Genomic DNA, 16,486 nt, shown 5'->3' on the forward strand with positions numbered 1-16,486 from the left:
TTAATTGCATAATAAATCAAATAATTGCATAAGAAATCTAATAATATTCACAGAAAATATTACAAGACATAATCATTCAACTAAGAGAATATTAACGATGGTTCGCTTTACAATCGTCCCTTCATTATGATCATGACGTGCGTACGGAGCCTCCTCTTCGGTTAGAAGAATACTTGTGTCTACCTCCACTGCGAACGGAGTCATATCTTCAACCTTATTGTATTCTTCTTCATCTGTGACATCGTCGACTCCCACAATTTTTCTTTTTCCTGCCAGAACAATATGGCGCTTTGCCTCATCTCCGGCACCTACAAAACTTGATTTATTCCTAGACTTGTCCTTTCTCGTTTTGCTAGACATGTCCTGCACATAGAAAACTTGAGTGACATCTTTAGCTAGGACGAATGGTTCGTCTCGATAGCCAAGCTCTTTGAGGTCTACCGTTGTCATTCCGTACTCGTCGATATCGACACCTTTTCCTGTGAGTTTAACCCATTGACAACGAAATAGAGGTATCTTCAACGGCCCATAGTCGAGTTCCCAGATCTCTTCAATGTAACCAAAATATGAGTTCGTTTGGCCACTAGAGTCGGTGGCATCTATACGGACACCAATATTTTGATTGGTGCTCTTGTTATCTTGGGCTCTTGTATAAAATGTGTAACTATTAATTTTATATCCTTGGTACATCAGGATTGAATTTGCCGGACCCCTGGCCAGCCAAGCTAGCTGCTCATGAATTTGATCGTTGGCCATGACTTCCTTCTGCAACCAGGTGGCGAATGTATCGTTATGATGTTTTGTAATCCATGTCTCAGACTTCAAAGTTTATATACTTCGCACAATTTGCATGTGCTCCTCCATGTATGGAGCCACCAAGGCTGATTGTTGCAGAACTGTGAGATGTGCTTTGCTCAACGTGGCATGATCTGTGGCATTTACTGATTTTCTTCCAAGTGTGCCCTTTCCAATCAGCCGCCCCTCATGGCGTGATACTGGAATCCCAATTGGGCAGAGTTCTTCCACATAGTCAACACAAAATTCAATGACCTCCTCTGTGACGTAACCCTTCGCAATGCTTCCTTCTGGACGAGCCCGATTACGAACGTATTTCTTTAGTACTGCAAAGTATCGTTCAAAAGGGAATATATTATGAAGGAAAATAGGACCGAGAATACCAATTTCTTTGACCAGGTGAACTAGAAGATGCGTCATAATATTGAAGAGTGATGGAGGAAATATCATTTCAAGACTGACTAAACTTTGGACAACATCCTCTTGTAGCCTGCTTAAACTCGATGGATCGATTGCCTTCTGAGAAATTGTGTTGAGAAATGCGCATAGCTTAATGATTGTTGCTCGAACATTAGCTGGTAGAATACCTCTAAGTGAAATTGGAATCAATTGCGTCATCAACACGTGACAGTCATGGGACTTTACGTGTGCGAATTTCTTCTCTTTCAAGTTCAGTAGCCTCTTTATATTCGAAGAGTAGCCTGATGGGATCTTGATACTGTTCAAACAGTTGAACATACTTTGCTTCTTGTAGCGAAAATGGCCTCTCATGCCATATTTCAATATAATGTTTTGGCGATTGATGACACACACAACACTTGGACTAATATGATTGTCAAGACAAACATTCCCAGGCTTTTAGGTTCAAGTGATGATAAAGAGAAGATAGGCGCAGCTAGGCCCGAAGGGCCACCCCTAAGGACAAGAATCGAAGAGACTGTGAAGAAATTCAATACACCGGTTGAACCGATGTTAAGGAAAAGACACACGCCGGTGTAATTGTCCAGAAGCTGGAAACTGAAGATACACTCACCGGATTAACCGACGTTGAAGAAAATGCATACGTCGGTGCATTGCCAAACGAAGACCGATGAAAATACATACACCGGTTGAACCGACGATGCATCGGTCAATTGCATCGATTCAGTTGTCCAGAGAGGTGGTTTTTGGAGGAACATGAAGAAGTTACAATCACCGGTTAAACCGACGCTAATTTTACATACACCGGTTGATTGCATCGGTTAAACCGGCGATGCACCGGTTAATTGCTAACGGCTAGTTTTTCAAGTGGCAGTTTACATATACCGGTTGAACCGATGATGGCTTTTGGGGTACGTCGGATTAACCGGCGTTAAGCACATTTCTGGCAGCTTTTCTCCAACGGCTATATTTGCTTGTGCTGCCTATATATACCCCCAAGGCCGGGTCATTTGAAAGTGCTGGAGTTCAAGGAAGTATACAAGAGCTAAAGATCATCTCCAACCACCATAGAGCTTCATTGTACATCATATAGGCTTAAGCACACTTGTGAGAGTGCTTAGTGCTTGTTTAGGCTTAGTTCTTGAGAGAACTAGCTTGAGAGAAAACCTTGCTGCGGCAAGCACCTTGTGTACTCGTCGTGTGACCCTCCGACTTGATGTGGAGTGGCAACGACACTTTGTGCGGGGAAGGAGGCCCCTACTTGGTGTTAAAGCTCCAAGATAGTGAAGACGGTGCCGTGGTGACGCTTCGAGATAGACGGTGGCGGTGACCTCGTCTTTGTGACTTGGCGTCACTTAGCCTTTGCTTGTCGGGAGCCTTGGAGGCGTGGCAAGACGGTGATCAAGCGAAGAGACTCGGCATCACACTTGTTCTTTGTGAGCAAGTGGCCGTGGACGTAGGGAGGGACTTTGGTGTCCTAACCGAACCACGTTAAATCGTGTGTCTTGGTGTCTTCACGGGAGTTTCCATATCCTCTCCCTTACCGCTTTACTTACCGCATTACGTTTCCGCATTTACTCTTTCTTGCTTACCTTTACTTTCCTAGTTAGTTTGATTAGAATTGGTTATAGGTGGCAAGTCTTTTGGGGTAATTAGAGGGTAGCATAGATAAACCTTAGTCATAACTAGCATGTGTAAGACGTGTTAGGTTTATCTTATGCAATTAGATTGAGCCCAAGGATAGAAAAACGATTAACGACCCTATTCACCCCCTCCACCTCTAGGGTCGGACACCCCGGTGATCCTTACAATTGGTATCAGAGCTTGGTCTCACACCTCTTACGAGGATTAGCCAATTCTATTGGTAAATTTGTGAGGAAGCTCGTAGGAGACCCGTCGACTTAACCGTCGAGTGAGTATATGTCCGGGGAAGAGATGAGTACCGATAGGGCTCCTTTCTTCGATGGCACGGGTTTTCCACGTTGGAAAGTGTTTATGCAAGCACATCTTCAAGCCCGGGGGCTTGATGTTTGGCGTGTCACCGAAGAGGGCAAGAAAAATGAGAATAAGGCCGAGAGACAATATGATGCCATTGCAAAATCAATTCTATTGTCTTCTCTATGTGGTAGTGTGTTTAATCGTGTATTTGCTAATGAAAATGCTCATAAGCTATGGAAGCAAATTGTCGAGAATCATGAGGGCACAAAGGATGTGGCCAATCAAAAATACCATATTCTCGGCGAGGAGCTAAGTAGCTTTAAGCAACTTCCAAATGAAAATGCTCATGACATGTACTCACGATTAAATACTCTTGTCAATGAAATTAATGCCTTAGGTCTCAATCAAGTTGATGATGGGGAAATTAACCGCAAGATTCTCCGAAGCCTTCGCAAACCCGACTACAACATCATCAACACGATCTTGCAAAAGGAAGACTTGGTCAAGCTTACACCAAACCAAGTCATCAATCAAATCATCGCCCATGAGTATAGTATGGGGATGACAAAGAAGAAAGAGCAAGAGTCCACCTCTTCTTCAAGCAAAAAGAGTCTCGCCGCCAAGCACTCATGCAAGCATCAACCAAGGCGACAAGACTCATCAAGCTCAAATGAAAGTGAACAAGAAGAAGAGGATGACGAAGATAGTGATGATGAATCAAGTTCAAGTGATGAAGAATACCCAAGGGCCGTGCTATACCACAACCGCAAGATTGCCAAGCATGTACATGAGCTCTATGAGCTTGGGTACAAAACACTCATTAAAGGGAGTGCGGTTGGGATAGAGAAGATGGCGAAGAAAAAGAACAAGTCAAGAGCCCAAGCTCTCTCCGCCATCCACAAGCCCAAGAAAAGTGGTGAAAGCTCAAGTCACAAGAAAAATTCCAAGAGCTCCACCACCCATCGCCCTCGGAGATTGTCACCACCACCCATGTGTCTTATGGCACTAGGTAATAATGATGTAAGTGATGACTCCTCCTCAAATGATGAATCCGATGTTGAAACCAATGAACTTTGTGAGATGATGACTCTTCTCCATAATCAACAAGAATATCTCATTAAACAAAATAAAGAAATCAAAGCTCTCAAGGCTAACGAAAAACTCCATGCTTCATTTGTCTCAAGATATGAGAATTTGTTAAACAAATTTAATTTGTTAAACAATGAGCATAAAGAACTCAAAATGAAATATGAGAGTCTTGAGTCTAAAAGTGAATCATCATCGGATAAATCATTTCCTTGCAATATTCCTTGTGCTATCTCTTTTGACAAGGTAGATGCATCTACCTCTTGTGATCTAAACCCTTGCAATGAGAATGTGATTGTAGAAACATGTGATGATCTCATTGCTAAGGAAAATGATGAGCTTAAACAAGAGGTAGAAAGGCTATTGACGGACTTGAGGCGGCTCAAAGGAAAGTACACTCAAGAGCAAGTCCAACCTTCTCAAGATAACACCTCCGCGGCGTGAAGAAGCTTGAGAAGGGAGAAACTGTGACTTGCTTCAAGTGTTGCAAAGAAGGCCACAAGTCCTACCAATGCAAGGAAAAAGAGGGCAATGCAAAGAGCAAAGAAAGTAGCAAGCCCAAGAACTTGCACAAGAACAAGAAGGCTAAGGAGATCAAGAAAAACACATCTCCATACTTGAAGGCGTCCTACATGTACACCAAGCCCACCCACAAGAACAAGCAAAAGAGCAACCACTACATAATTGAAAAGAAGAAGAATGGCAAGGTGGTGGCTCATGTCATGGGGTGGAGAACATATGGATGGAACCAACCTATTTGGGTGCCCAAGGATATTATTCATACCATGGATGGCTCCCAAAAGGTTTGGGTCCCTAAGACTTAGGCACCAAACAAGTGCATCGGGGGATTTGGATGCTTAGCTTACAAGTTAAAGTGAAGGTTCAAGCCAAAACAAGCTAAGCTCACAACTTGGACATTTGTTGCCCAAGTCCCCCATAAGGTAATGGTAGCTAATTTTCAATTCAAGCATCATGTAGCTCCATTGCTTTTGCTAGGATGTTTGCTTGTTTTGCATCTCCTAGTGTTATATATATGGTGGGCTGCTTGTGCCATGACTCTAACCCATGAGCAACCTACATGGTTTGATAAGTGTGTAGAAAGCTACACAAGGTTACCTTTCATGGTACACGGACTTCATGAGGTATGTATTTCATATGTGTACTATGAACACAAGCTATAGGGTAAACTTCCCAATTGTGTCAAAATCAATGTGCATACATTTGCTTGGTGATTCAAACACTAAATGCACACATTTAGGGGGAGTTCACTTTATAGCTTGTGATTTTGAGACTAACATGTTTGCTAGCTTATCTTTTGTAGTCTCACGTAGAGTTAACACTCTAAAGAGAATGTTTCTCACAATCAATGTGAACAAACAACTCTATAAGAGTGGTTAGATAAATTGTGCTTTCATGCATATTGAGCCATGCTCTATTGAACTTAAATGCTCATATCTAAGTTCATAGGCTATGTGCTCATATATTTGCTTAACCTTGGTGTACCAAGTTCTCTTCTTTCAAAGACTTTCAATTGGTTGCAAGTCACTTTCAAGTTGGTACATGCAAGTTAAACTAAGTTGTTTCCCCCGGAGGTATGCTGGGTTCTAAACTCATTCAATTGGTATAATTGTCAATTTCTTATCCTTTTTAGAGCTACCTCCGTGCATGATATGATCTAAGCTTTCTAGTTATAACATCTAGTTGTGCACTTGATTTTCACATTATCATTTTGTGCACATACTTGTGGAAAGCTTAGCTCATGTCATGCTAGTTTCGTGATTTTGTGATCCACCATAGTAAATTCTCAATGGGTATCTTCATTGATATCATACAATTGGATTATGAGTCATGGAACTAACTCCCTAGGCTACTAATCTTCTTTTGAGCTATATTGTTTTGCAAGACTTTTTAGGAGGAAGACCTTTTAAGTGATTTGATTCCAAAGAGGGAAAAATGTGAATCAAAGAAAGATATTTTCTCAAGGAGAAGAAGCATATCCCAAAGGGGGAGAAATACCTAAGTGAATCAAGTCATGAGGGAGAATCAAAAGGGGAATCATGGTTTTAGTGGGAAGCCAAGCCATCTTTGGATGGTGGTAAGCATCCAAGCCATGGGGAATTTGGAGGCTTGACAAGGTTTGGGATGCATGAGTAGGGATGCATCATGCAAAGGTGAAGTAAAGCCAAGTTATGGATTGAAGATTAGTGACCCAAATTCCCCTCCCCTACATATGAGGTAATGAGCAAGGTAAAAGGATGATCTCAATTCATTTGATATCCTTCATGCATCATTGTAGCTCAATGCCTCTCTAGGAATGCATGATCTTATCTTTATAATTGGTATTTACATTTGGTATCTTTTATGCTTTCCTAGAAATATCATATGGTAGGTTGTTTTGGTACTAACTTCTTATCTAGTGCAACCTACATGGGCGAAAAACCGTTGCTTCTCCATGACACATATTTTTCGAAAGAAAATACCAAAGTCTACAATCGGTATCAATCCTATTTTTGGTATTCATTTGGTGTCATGTTTTCAAGTTATAGAGTTTGATCCCCATTATGTGAATTACAAGTGCATACATTTGATTAAGTGATTCAAACACTATTGCACACATTTAGGGGGAGCTAACTCTATAGCTTGTGTTTTTGTGACTAACATGCTTTCAAAGTGATATTTGTTGTAGTCACACTCCTTTTGTCCATATGATAATACACTCAATCCTTCTATATCAAGATAATACACATTGCAATTAACCTTACATTTGGTATCAATGGATCAAGAAAGATTGGACAAGGGAAGAAGACCAAGCCATAACTCCCAAAGGTTAAAGTGATAAATAATATAGGGAGGCATGGCTAGTCACCGAGAGCTATCTCCATGATTTAAATTTCTTTTGAACACTACCCCTACAAGTCACAATTGGTATTACAATGGATGTCAAGATAGGAGGTGCCACAAGCTTTGAAAAGGGGGGAGCTTGTTCAAAAAAAATGGGAGATATGCCTAATCTAGTTGGTATAACACTCTATCACTAGTGATTTTCTTTTGCTACTAATGATCCTTGTTGCTAGTGGTTATGAAGCTTTTAGGTGTTTGATGACAAAGGGGGAGAAATGTACCCTAAAAGCAAGCAAGTGATGCCATTAGCAAGGGGGAGGAATGGAAAATGCAATGCAAAAGGATGCATGGTGATAGGGGGAGGTACTTAGTCAATATGGGGGAGAAGTGCAAATTGATGATCCCATGGACTAAGGTACAAATTTTTTTTTCATTGCTCATATAGTTCAAACCTCACACAAGTCATTGTTCTACACGTAGGGAGGGACTTTGGTGTCCTAACCGAACCACGTTAAATCGTGTGTCTTGGTGTCTTCACGGGAGTTTCCATATCCTCTCCCTTACCGCTTTACTTACCGCATTACGTTTCCGCATTTACTCTTTCTTGCTTACCTTTACTTTCCTAGTTAGTTTGATTAGAATTGGCTATAGGTGGCAAGTCTTTTGGGGTAAGTAGAAGGTAGCATAGATAAACCTTAGTCATAACTAGCATGTGTAGGACGTGTTAGGTTTATCTTATGCAATTAGATTGAGCCCTAGGATAGAAAAACGATTAACGACCCTATTCACCCCCTCCACCTCTAGGGTCGGACACCCCGGTGATCCTTACACTTCTCTTCCTTACTAAGAGTGTAGCACGCTGGACCTAGATAATGACGTTCTTTATCCCTTTTTTATGGATGTAGGGCGGCCTGTTGTTTCATACATTGAAGATCTTGCTGTGCTTCCAATGTATCCTTTGCCTTACCGTAGACACCAAGGAAACCTAGAAGGTTCACACAAAGATTTTTTGTTAGGTGCATCACATGAATTGCGTGACGGACATCTAAGACTTCCCAATAAGGTAACTCCCAAAAAATACTCTTCTTCTTCCACATAGGTGCACGTCTGTCATCACTCTGCACTGATTTGCTGTTGGGTCCTTTTCCGAAAACTACTTTTATATCTTTGACCATTTCAAACACCATTTTCCCACAACGGTGCCTAGGCTTGGTACAATGATCTGTCTTTCCATCGTAGTGAGCATGCCTCCTCCTTAATGGGTGCTTGATCGGAAGAAATCGATGATGACCCATATACACAACCTTTCTACAGTGCTTGAGGTACATGCTGTCGGTTTCTTCTAAACAATGGGTGCATGCCCTATAACCCTTATTGGATTGTCCGGAGAGGTTACTTAGTGCTGGCGAATCGTTGGTGGTTACGAAAAGCAATGTACGCAGGTTAAAATGATCCTCTGCGTGCGCATCCCACATACGGACACTCTCATCTTTTCACAACAATAAAAGATCCTCAATCTGTGGTTTCAGATACACATCTATATCGTTACCGGGTTGCTTCGGGCCGGGGATAAGCACCGGCATCATAATGAATTTCCGCTTCATACACAACCAGGGAGGAAGGTTGTATATACAGAGTGTTACAGGCCAGGTACTATGACCACTGCTCTGCTCACCGAAAGGATTCATGCCATCCGTGCTTAAGCCGAACCTTATATTCCTCGCTTCATTTGCAAATGTTGGGAATGTTCTGTCCACTTTTCTCCACTGCGACCCATCAACGGTGTGTCTCAATATATTGTCTTGCTTACGTTCTTCTTTGTGCCATCGCATCAATTTAGCATTCATTTTGTTCATGAACAAACGTTTCAGACGTGGTATTAGAGGAAAATACCACATCACCTTGGCAGGCACCCTCTTCTTGACACGCATCCCTTCAACGTCGCCTGGATCATCTCGAGGGATCTTATACCGGCATGCGTTGCATACAGGGCATGAATCCAAATTTTCATACTCACCTCGATATAGGATGCAGTCATTAGGACAAGCATGTATCTTCTGTGCCTCTAATCCTAAAGGACAAACAACTTTTTTTGCCTCATATGTTGTCTCCGGCAAGGTGTTACCCTCAGGGAGTAAGTTTTTTATAAGTTTCAGCAACTCCTCGAATCCCTTGTCAGACAAACCATTTGATGCCTTCCATTGCAATAATTCCAATGTGGTACCCAACTTCTTTTGGTCTTGTTTGCAATCAGGGTACAACAATGTTCTGTAGTCCTGCAACATACGCTTCAGATCTCTCGATTCCTTTTCTGTTTCGCAATCTTCCTCAGTTTCGCGCAGCATCTGACCAAGATCATCTTCTACAACGTATCCTTCAGTATCTTCTTCAGGCTCACCCATTGCAGTGTCGTTGAAAAAGGAATTATAATTGGCTGCAAAGTCAGGAATCCTGTCCTCTTCTTCTACATTATTATCCAGCACAATTCCTCTTTCGCCATGCTTGGTCCAAATATAGTAGTTCGGCATGAAACCACTATTGAACAAGTGACTATGGATGGTTCTTGATGATGAGTAATCCTTCTCATTCTTACAGAATTTGCATGGACAATGAACGAAACCGCCATACTTGTGTTTCTCGGCCGCTTCTATGAATTCATGCACGCCATCAATGAACTCCTTTGAACGCCGATCGGCCATGTACATCCATTGCCGACTCATCTAGGTCCACAATACATTTATATACATCATTGTAGTGTAAAAATATTACATTCATACTATAATAAATTTGAATTCAAATATATAATTGATAATGCTTATAACTATAATAAATAGATACTATTCACTTATCAAATAAATTAAATGATAACTGCTTCTAAAAACCAATTGCTAAGTTATGGAGAAAAATAACTAACCTTTTTTGAAAAAAAAACAAAAATTCACCTCCCCTCCCCTCACTCAGCTGCCATGAACAGTGAGTTCACGGCAGCTTGGAGGGGGGAGGGGTTGGGGTATTTATAGGCGTGGCTCAAAGGCACCGGTTGGTGCTCAATAACCGGTGCCAAACAAAAGGCATATGCACCGGTTGATGTTACTAACAGGTGCCTTTGTTGTGGGCACGTGGCGGCACCGGGCCATGGCAAAATCCGGTGCCATTGTCCACCCTTTAGGCACCGGTTGGTTCCACCAACCGGTACCTATTCCTCCTTGTACTTTTGGTACCGGTTGGTGGCACTAACCGGTTCTTATATTGAAGTTTTGGTACCGGATGATGTTTTAACCCGGTACCAAACACCTTACCTTTAATCGCCACTGGCCAAACGTACCAGCTGTTTTTGCAGCCGGTACTGATGCGTGGCATTAGTACCGGTTGCAACAGCAGCTGGTACTTTTGGTCAGGACCTTTGGCCTGTTTTCTAGTAGTGGGCCTAAATGAGGTCATGTTCATTATAAGCCCACTAGCGTGATAAGGTCTAACCTTAGTAAAATCATATCGTTATCACGGACTAATAATCATGGAATTACCATCATCACCGGTTCACTGTGTTTATCCCTAGCCCATTATGCAGGTACTAAATAACATGACTATCTATGCCTCTTCAACCAAAACATAAAATTAATTAGTTGTCGAGTGTGAAAACATAGCGATGACAGCTCGAGGCATGTTCCAGTGATTGGAAAGACATCAGGAGGTATTGGGAGGTACCTTTTCTATTTTTGGTAAGGTGCTAGGAGGTACCAAGAGGTACCATTTCTATTTGGGTACGGGTCCCACCTATTTTAGCACTGAGCAGTACTTATTTTAGGTACCTTTTATGTTTCAGTCATCCATTTTTGTCTAATGGACGGTCCTCATTTATTTCAACAATTATAAAATTTCTCTATTCTTAGTAGATAATAAATATTTTGAGACATGTATGTATAGCTGGTGCGGTTATAAGTCACTAGTGACAAATCCACCAACCATCATCTGAAGATTCCTCCACCATTTATTATATTTAATAGGCTGTCTACCCAACATCCGGTGCATCACCTCTTTGCGCGTAGTGCACCCCAGGCAACATGTTAGCAAGACACGTCAACTAAAAGAAACTAGTAATTCCCAAACGGATATCTAAATTAAATTTCGATTTTACCAAAATGTTCCTTACGATAAGGTCTTCAAATCAAGAACACACTAGGCTATATATAGAACAAATTTTCTAAAACCTATTTTTTAATATAAGATAATTAATTTTGAATAGTGTGGAAAAAAACTATAACAACCCGAACAAAAGATTGCTCTATACAAACAAATTGATTAAACCAGACCAACTAAAATGTTGGACATTCCGAATATTTGAAAACTATCACGAACTAATGAGTTCACAACACAAAACAATTTAGTCTACAAGTCGAACAAATAATTTAATATCACAAAACTTAATATAAGTAAATAAAATATTATTTTTACATGGAGAACAAATGTCTCCACAAGACTAACAAATTATCCTTACACAGAAACAAGTTATTCTTATGGGCAAACAAACGGAAAAGTAAAAATTAGTAAATAATAATATACAAAATATTTCAGAAAAATAAATAAAATAAAAATAAATGAATATAAGAACAAAAAAAATCAAAATAGAATAAAGTGGGTATAATATAAAAGAAACAAAAAATGAGACAAAAAGGAACGAAAAAGGTTGAATAAATAGAAAGCTAAATTAAAACTTAAATGGAAATAATAAAATAAAAAATAGTATCACCAAAAATAGGGGATAAATAAATAAAACTAGAGGTAATTTATTATTAGTAAAAAATAGATAAATGAAAATAAAAGGATAAAAAATTGTTACAGGAAAGAAAGGAGAAAGAAATGTAAAATAATCAAATGAATACAAAGAAGAAATATTGAAAATAGAAAAAACAAGTTATATAAATAAAAAGAGCAAATATGAAATGAATAGATACAAAAAATAGAAAAAACAAAGAAAAGAAAAGAAAGAAAAAACTAACAGAGAAAAGTAAATAAAAATTAAGAGATAAAAATATAAAAGAATAAAAAAAGTAATGCACGTGGTAAAAGTACGATGACAAGAATAAGAAAAGGAAAATGAATAAATTTACAAATGGGCCGCAACCAGATCGATCCTCTCCTCATATAAAAAGATTAAAATCTTCTAATGGTCTGAATTCTATACCCTTCTCTGTTTTCACACGGGCTGAGAGCTAAATGGGCTTTTTTAGGCGATGGCGAACTGATTTGTCGCGCGCGCTGACAAATAGGTTCCCCGCGTATAGCTCCCCAACGCTGAGAATAAAGTGCGAAACGGAGGGACCGGAGTAGGTATCCCGCCGCGCAATTGCGTGTATCATGGTTCCTCAATAATCAAACGGCGAGTGCATCAAATGAGAGTGATGTTTACCAGCCGCTCTACGACGTCTTATTGCATTGCATTTCCTGAAATGCCCGGACTTTGACCGTGACCGGCCAATCCGTGTTGCCAAGGTGTGCTGTTATCAGATGAGTACTGTACTGTTCCTTTGTTAAGCACCCACCAATACCAGAGGAGGCTTCTCGCGCCATGCATCCATCCACATCCCCTCGTCGCCCAGCCGCGGTCAGTTGGTCGTGTTGTCTTACCGGTGACGAGTCTTGTGATCGAATAAATTCCTTTTTTTTTTTGAAGTCGATCGAATAAATTCCTTAGTACTTGGTTTCGTGCCAAAGGGGAGAAAAGAATTCTTGGGCGATGAATGTTGCCAATGCGATAGGTAGGGTGTTCCCTCACTTTCTTCGGTCCATGATTTGGTTTGAGATGTCCAGTACTCCCATCAACATCAGATATTCAGATGGATGCCCATCTTGACTCCACTGTGCTGCGTCCGCCTCTCACGAGTCAGTCAACGCGGTATCACTAGTACTACGCCTCTCAATGGCAGGTGGGGCCCCTCCGGATTTTGACGAAGTCAACGGTCCAGACAACCCAAACCCCGCCTGCTAAGTTGCTAGCTTAGCCGCCAACCCTCACTGGCGAGCAAGTAACAAGCTTCGCCTCGTCGCCGATGGTGCGCATGGTCACCTCGATCTCCATTCCAGCGAGAGGAAGACGAGTACGGCAGGGATTCACAATGGCCGTCGCGCCCAGCTCCGCCGCCCGACATCTCCCCGTGCTCCTCCTCCTCGCGGCCTGCTGCTGCTATTCCTCGGCCGCCGCCGACGACGACGTCGACTTCATCTACCAAGGCTTCCAGCACGCGTCGCCGGGGGCGGACCTGGCCCTGGACGGCTCCGCGTCGGTGCTGCGCGGCGGCGCGCTCCGGCTCACCAACGACAGCAACCGCCTCGTCGGCCACGCGTTCCGCAGCTCCCCCGTGCGCTTCCTCAGCGGCGGCGGGAGGCGGCAGCTGGCCTCGTTCAGCACGGCCTTCGTCCTCGACATCGTCACCGTCGGGAGCGGCGGCGGCCACGGCCTGGCCTTCGTGGTGGCCCCCTCCACCGCACTCCCCGGGGCGTCCCCCGAGATCTACCTCGGCGTGCTCGGCCCGGCCACCAACGGCCGGGCCACCAACCACGTCCTCGCCGTCGAGTTCGACACCGTGCTTGACCTCGAGATGCGCGACATCAACGGCAACCACGTCGGCGTCGACGTCAACAGCCTCTTCTCCAACGTGTCGGAGCCGGTCGCCTACTACGCCGGCGACGGCGGCGAGGGCACCACCAGGGTAGTGCCCGTCACGCTCGAGAGCGCGCAGTCGATCCAGGCCTGGATCGACTACGACGGCGGCGGCGGCGTCCTCAACGTCACCGTCGCGCCGGCGTCCGTGCCGGAGCGGCCGCGCCGGCCGCTCATCTCCGCGAAGCTCGACCTGCGCCCGGTCCTCAAGGAGGACATGTTCGTCGGCTTCTCGGCGTCCACCGGGAAGCTGGCGAGCTCGCACTACATCCTGGCGTGGAGCTTCCGGACCAACGGGCCCGCGCAGCCCATCAACCTCCGGCGGCTGCCCAAGGTGCCGAGGTCGAGCACGGCGCCCTCCAAGCTCGTCGTCGTCAAGTTCGCCGCCGTGGCCTGCGCGGGGACGCTCGCTCTGATCGCGGTGGCCATGGCCGTCGTGCGCTGGCTCCGGAACAAGGCGGCGCTCGCCGACAACCTGGAGGACTGGGAGCTGGAGCACCCTCACAGGTTCCCCTACGAGGAGCTCCACCGGGCGACCAAGGGGTTCAAGCAGAGCGAGCTTCTCGGCGCGGGCGGGTTCGGGCAGGTGTACAAGGGGGTGCTCCGGCGGCGCTCCGGCGAGGAGGTGGCGATCAAGCGGATCTCCGCCGGCGCCAAGCAAGGGATGAGGGAGTTCGTCGCCGAGGTCGCGAGCCTCGGGCGCATGCGCCACCGCAACCTGGTGGAGCTGCGCGGGTGGTGCAAGCACGGCGACGACCTGCTCCTCGTCTACGAGTTCATGCCCAACGGCAGCCTCGACGCGCGCCTGTTCGGCGCCGCGCCGCCGCCGACGTGGGCGCAGCGGCTCGCCGTCCTCGGCGGCGTCGCGCGCGGCCTGCTCTACCTGCACGAGGAGTGGGAGCACGTGGTGGTGCACCGCGACGTCAAGGCCAACAACGTGCTCCTCGGCGCCGACATGGGCGCCAGGCTCGGCGACTTCGGCCTCGCGCGCCACCACGAGCACGGCGCGGCGCCGGCGACGACGCGCGTGGCGGGGACGCTCGGGTACATGGCGCCCGAGCTCACGTTCACCAGCCGCGCCACCACGGCCACCGACGTCTTCTCCTTCGGCGCGCTGCTGCTGGAGGTCGCGTGCGGGCGCCGGCCGGTGGAGCCGCCGCCGCCGGGCGGGGACGCGGACGTGGTGCTGGTGCGGTGGGTCCGCGACTGCGGGATCGCCGGCGACCTGCTGCGAGCCATGGACCCGCGGCTGGAGGGGTGCTACGACGAGGAAGAGGCGAAGCTGGTGCTGTGGCTGGGCCTCATGTGCAGCAAGGCTCGGCCGGAGGCGAGGCCCAGCATGAGGCAGGTGTGCCGGTACCTGAGCGGCGAGGAGGCGATCCGGGAGGACGCGGAGCTCGTCTTCTCCGGCGCCGACTCGGTAGAGTTCATCGGGTCCTCGGTCTCCATAACGTGGTCCTCCTCCGGCGGGACCATGTCGGCCGGCTCGCTGCACGGCGGCCGGTGAACTACTGCTCCTTCCCGTAGAGAAAAAGCTGCAGAGGCGCGCACGTTCACGTACATGTCGACTGCCATACTGTAGCTAGTGTTTCCTTGTGTGATCGACGTAGAGATACACAGTAACACAGACACGTGCAACTATAGGTTCTTTGTGCAAGTATAAGCTGGTGGTAGTTGAAATTTTGCTTCTAGGCTGCTATGAAAAAGATTTAGAACGAGGTTAGCATAAGTAACCAATACTCGAAAAATTTGGATGATGGGCAGCCGCCTGTTCTGCCCTATTGGGCAGCAGCCCGCTCTGCTTCCCTGTTGGCAGCCGCAGGCAACAGTTGCTGTCATGGATGATGGCGGCCAAGACTGGGATGGTTGAAGATAGATCGAGCAGGGAGAGACTGAGTTGTGCATGTGCTGAAGATGTGGAGAAAGCAAATACTTGCTGCTGTCGGAGAGCAAGCGAAGTGACGCAATGCGATGTAGCTCAGGCCTCAGAGACACTTTTGCCATTTCACACACCAGTAAATGGGAAAAATAAAAAATAAAACTAGTAAAAGAGGCAAAATGGCAGATGTGGATGCCAAATTTGCCAAGTTCATCTTCGTAATGTCAAATTTGCAAAGCTATATGTTTAGGGTGTCAAAAATCCAAAATTCTGTCTACTAAAGCCCTGTTTAGTTTCCAAAAAATTTTCTACAGCCCTCGTCACGTTTGGACACATGTATGGAGTATTAAATGCAGTTAAAAAATAACTAATTACACAATATAACTTATTAGCACGAGATGAATATTTTAAGCCTAATTAGTCCATAATTGAACATTATTTGTCAAGTAACAATGAAATATGCTACAATACCAAAACCAACAATTTTTCACCATCTAAACAGAATATCAAGCGCATTTCCTTCAGGGGAAAATGCTTGGAATTCAGCAGACGAACAAACATGGGCTTCACCAAATGCAAATCTTATAAAATGGGTTGGCCCCGGCCCAACACCTTATGGAACGCGTATTTCAGTAAAATCAGATTGGCAGTTTCTTGGTTCTTGCTATCATCCAACCAACTCGACGGTTAATGCTTGAGTGGAGCTCCATCCACCAGCAGAAAAGAAAAAGGTTCACTATTTCAGTAAAACTGTATTTTAGTAATTTTTTAGTTTCAATCGTTTCCAAACCCAATCCGTAGATACAAACATGGGAACAATAATGGGACAAATTCACTATTTCCTGTAACACCCTGAAATTTTAAAATTA

At 44.8% G+C, this 16,486-nt stretch overlaps 1 protein-coding gene across 1 annotated transcript; it reads left to right on the forward strand.

The window, feature by feature from the left end:
* The first annotated feature begins 12,802 nt into the window (after positions 1 to 12,802).
* On the forward strand, positions 12,803 to 15,467 carry LOC120699466 (L-type lectin-domain containing receptor kinase SIT2-like). The gene has a single exon (XM_039983469.1). It carries the CDS (start codon positions 13,128 to 13,130, stop codon positions 15,243 to 15,245), a length of 2,118 nt encoding a protein of 705 aa, XP_039839403.1. The 5' UTR covers positions 12,803 to 13,127; the 3' UTR covers positions 15,246 to 15,467.
* Positions 15,468 to 16,486: the final 1,019 nt, after the last annotated feature.

Source organism: Panicum virgatum, chromosome 3K (genome assembly GCF_016808335.1).
Source record: "Panicum virgatum strain AP13 chromosome 3K, P.virgatum_v5, whole genome shotgun sequence".
In the NCBI taxonomy this organism is placed as follows: domain Eukaryota; kingdom Viridiplantae; phylum Streptophyta; class Magnoliopsida; order Poales; family Poaceae; genus Panicum; species Panicum virgatum.

Bases quoted from the DNA above. Each gene is read 5' to 3' on its own strand.
- LOC120699466 (XM_039983469.1), top strand. From the start codon at position 13,128: ATGGTGCGCATGGTCACCTCGATCTCCATTCCAGCGAGAGGAAGACGA.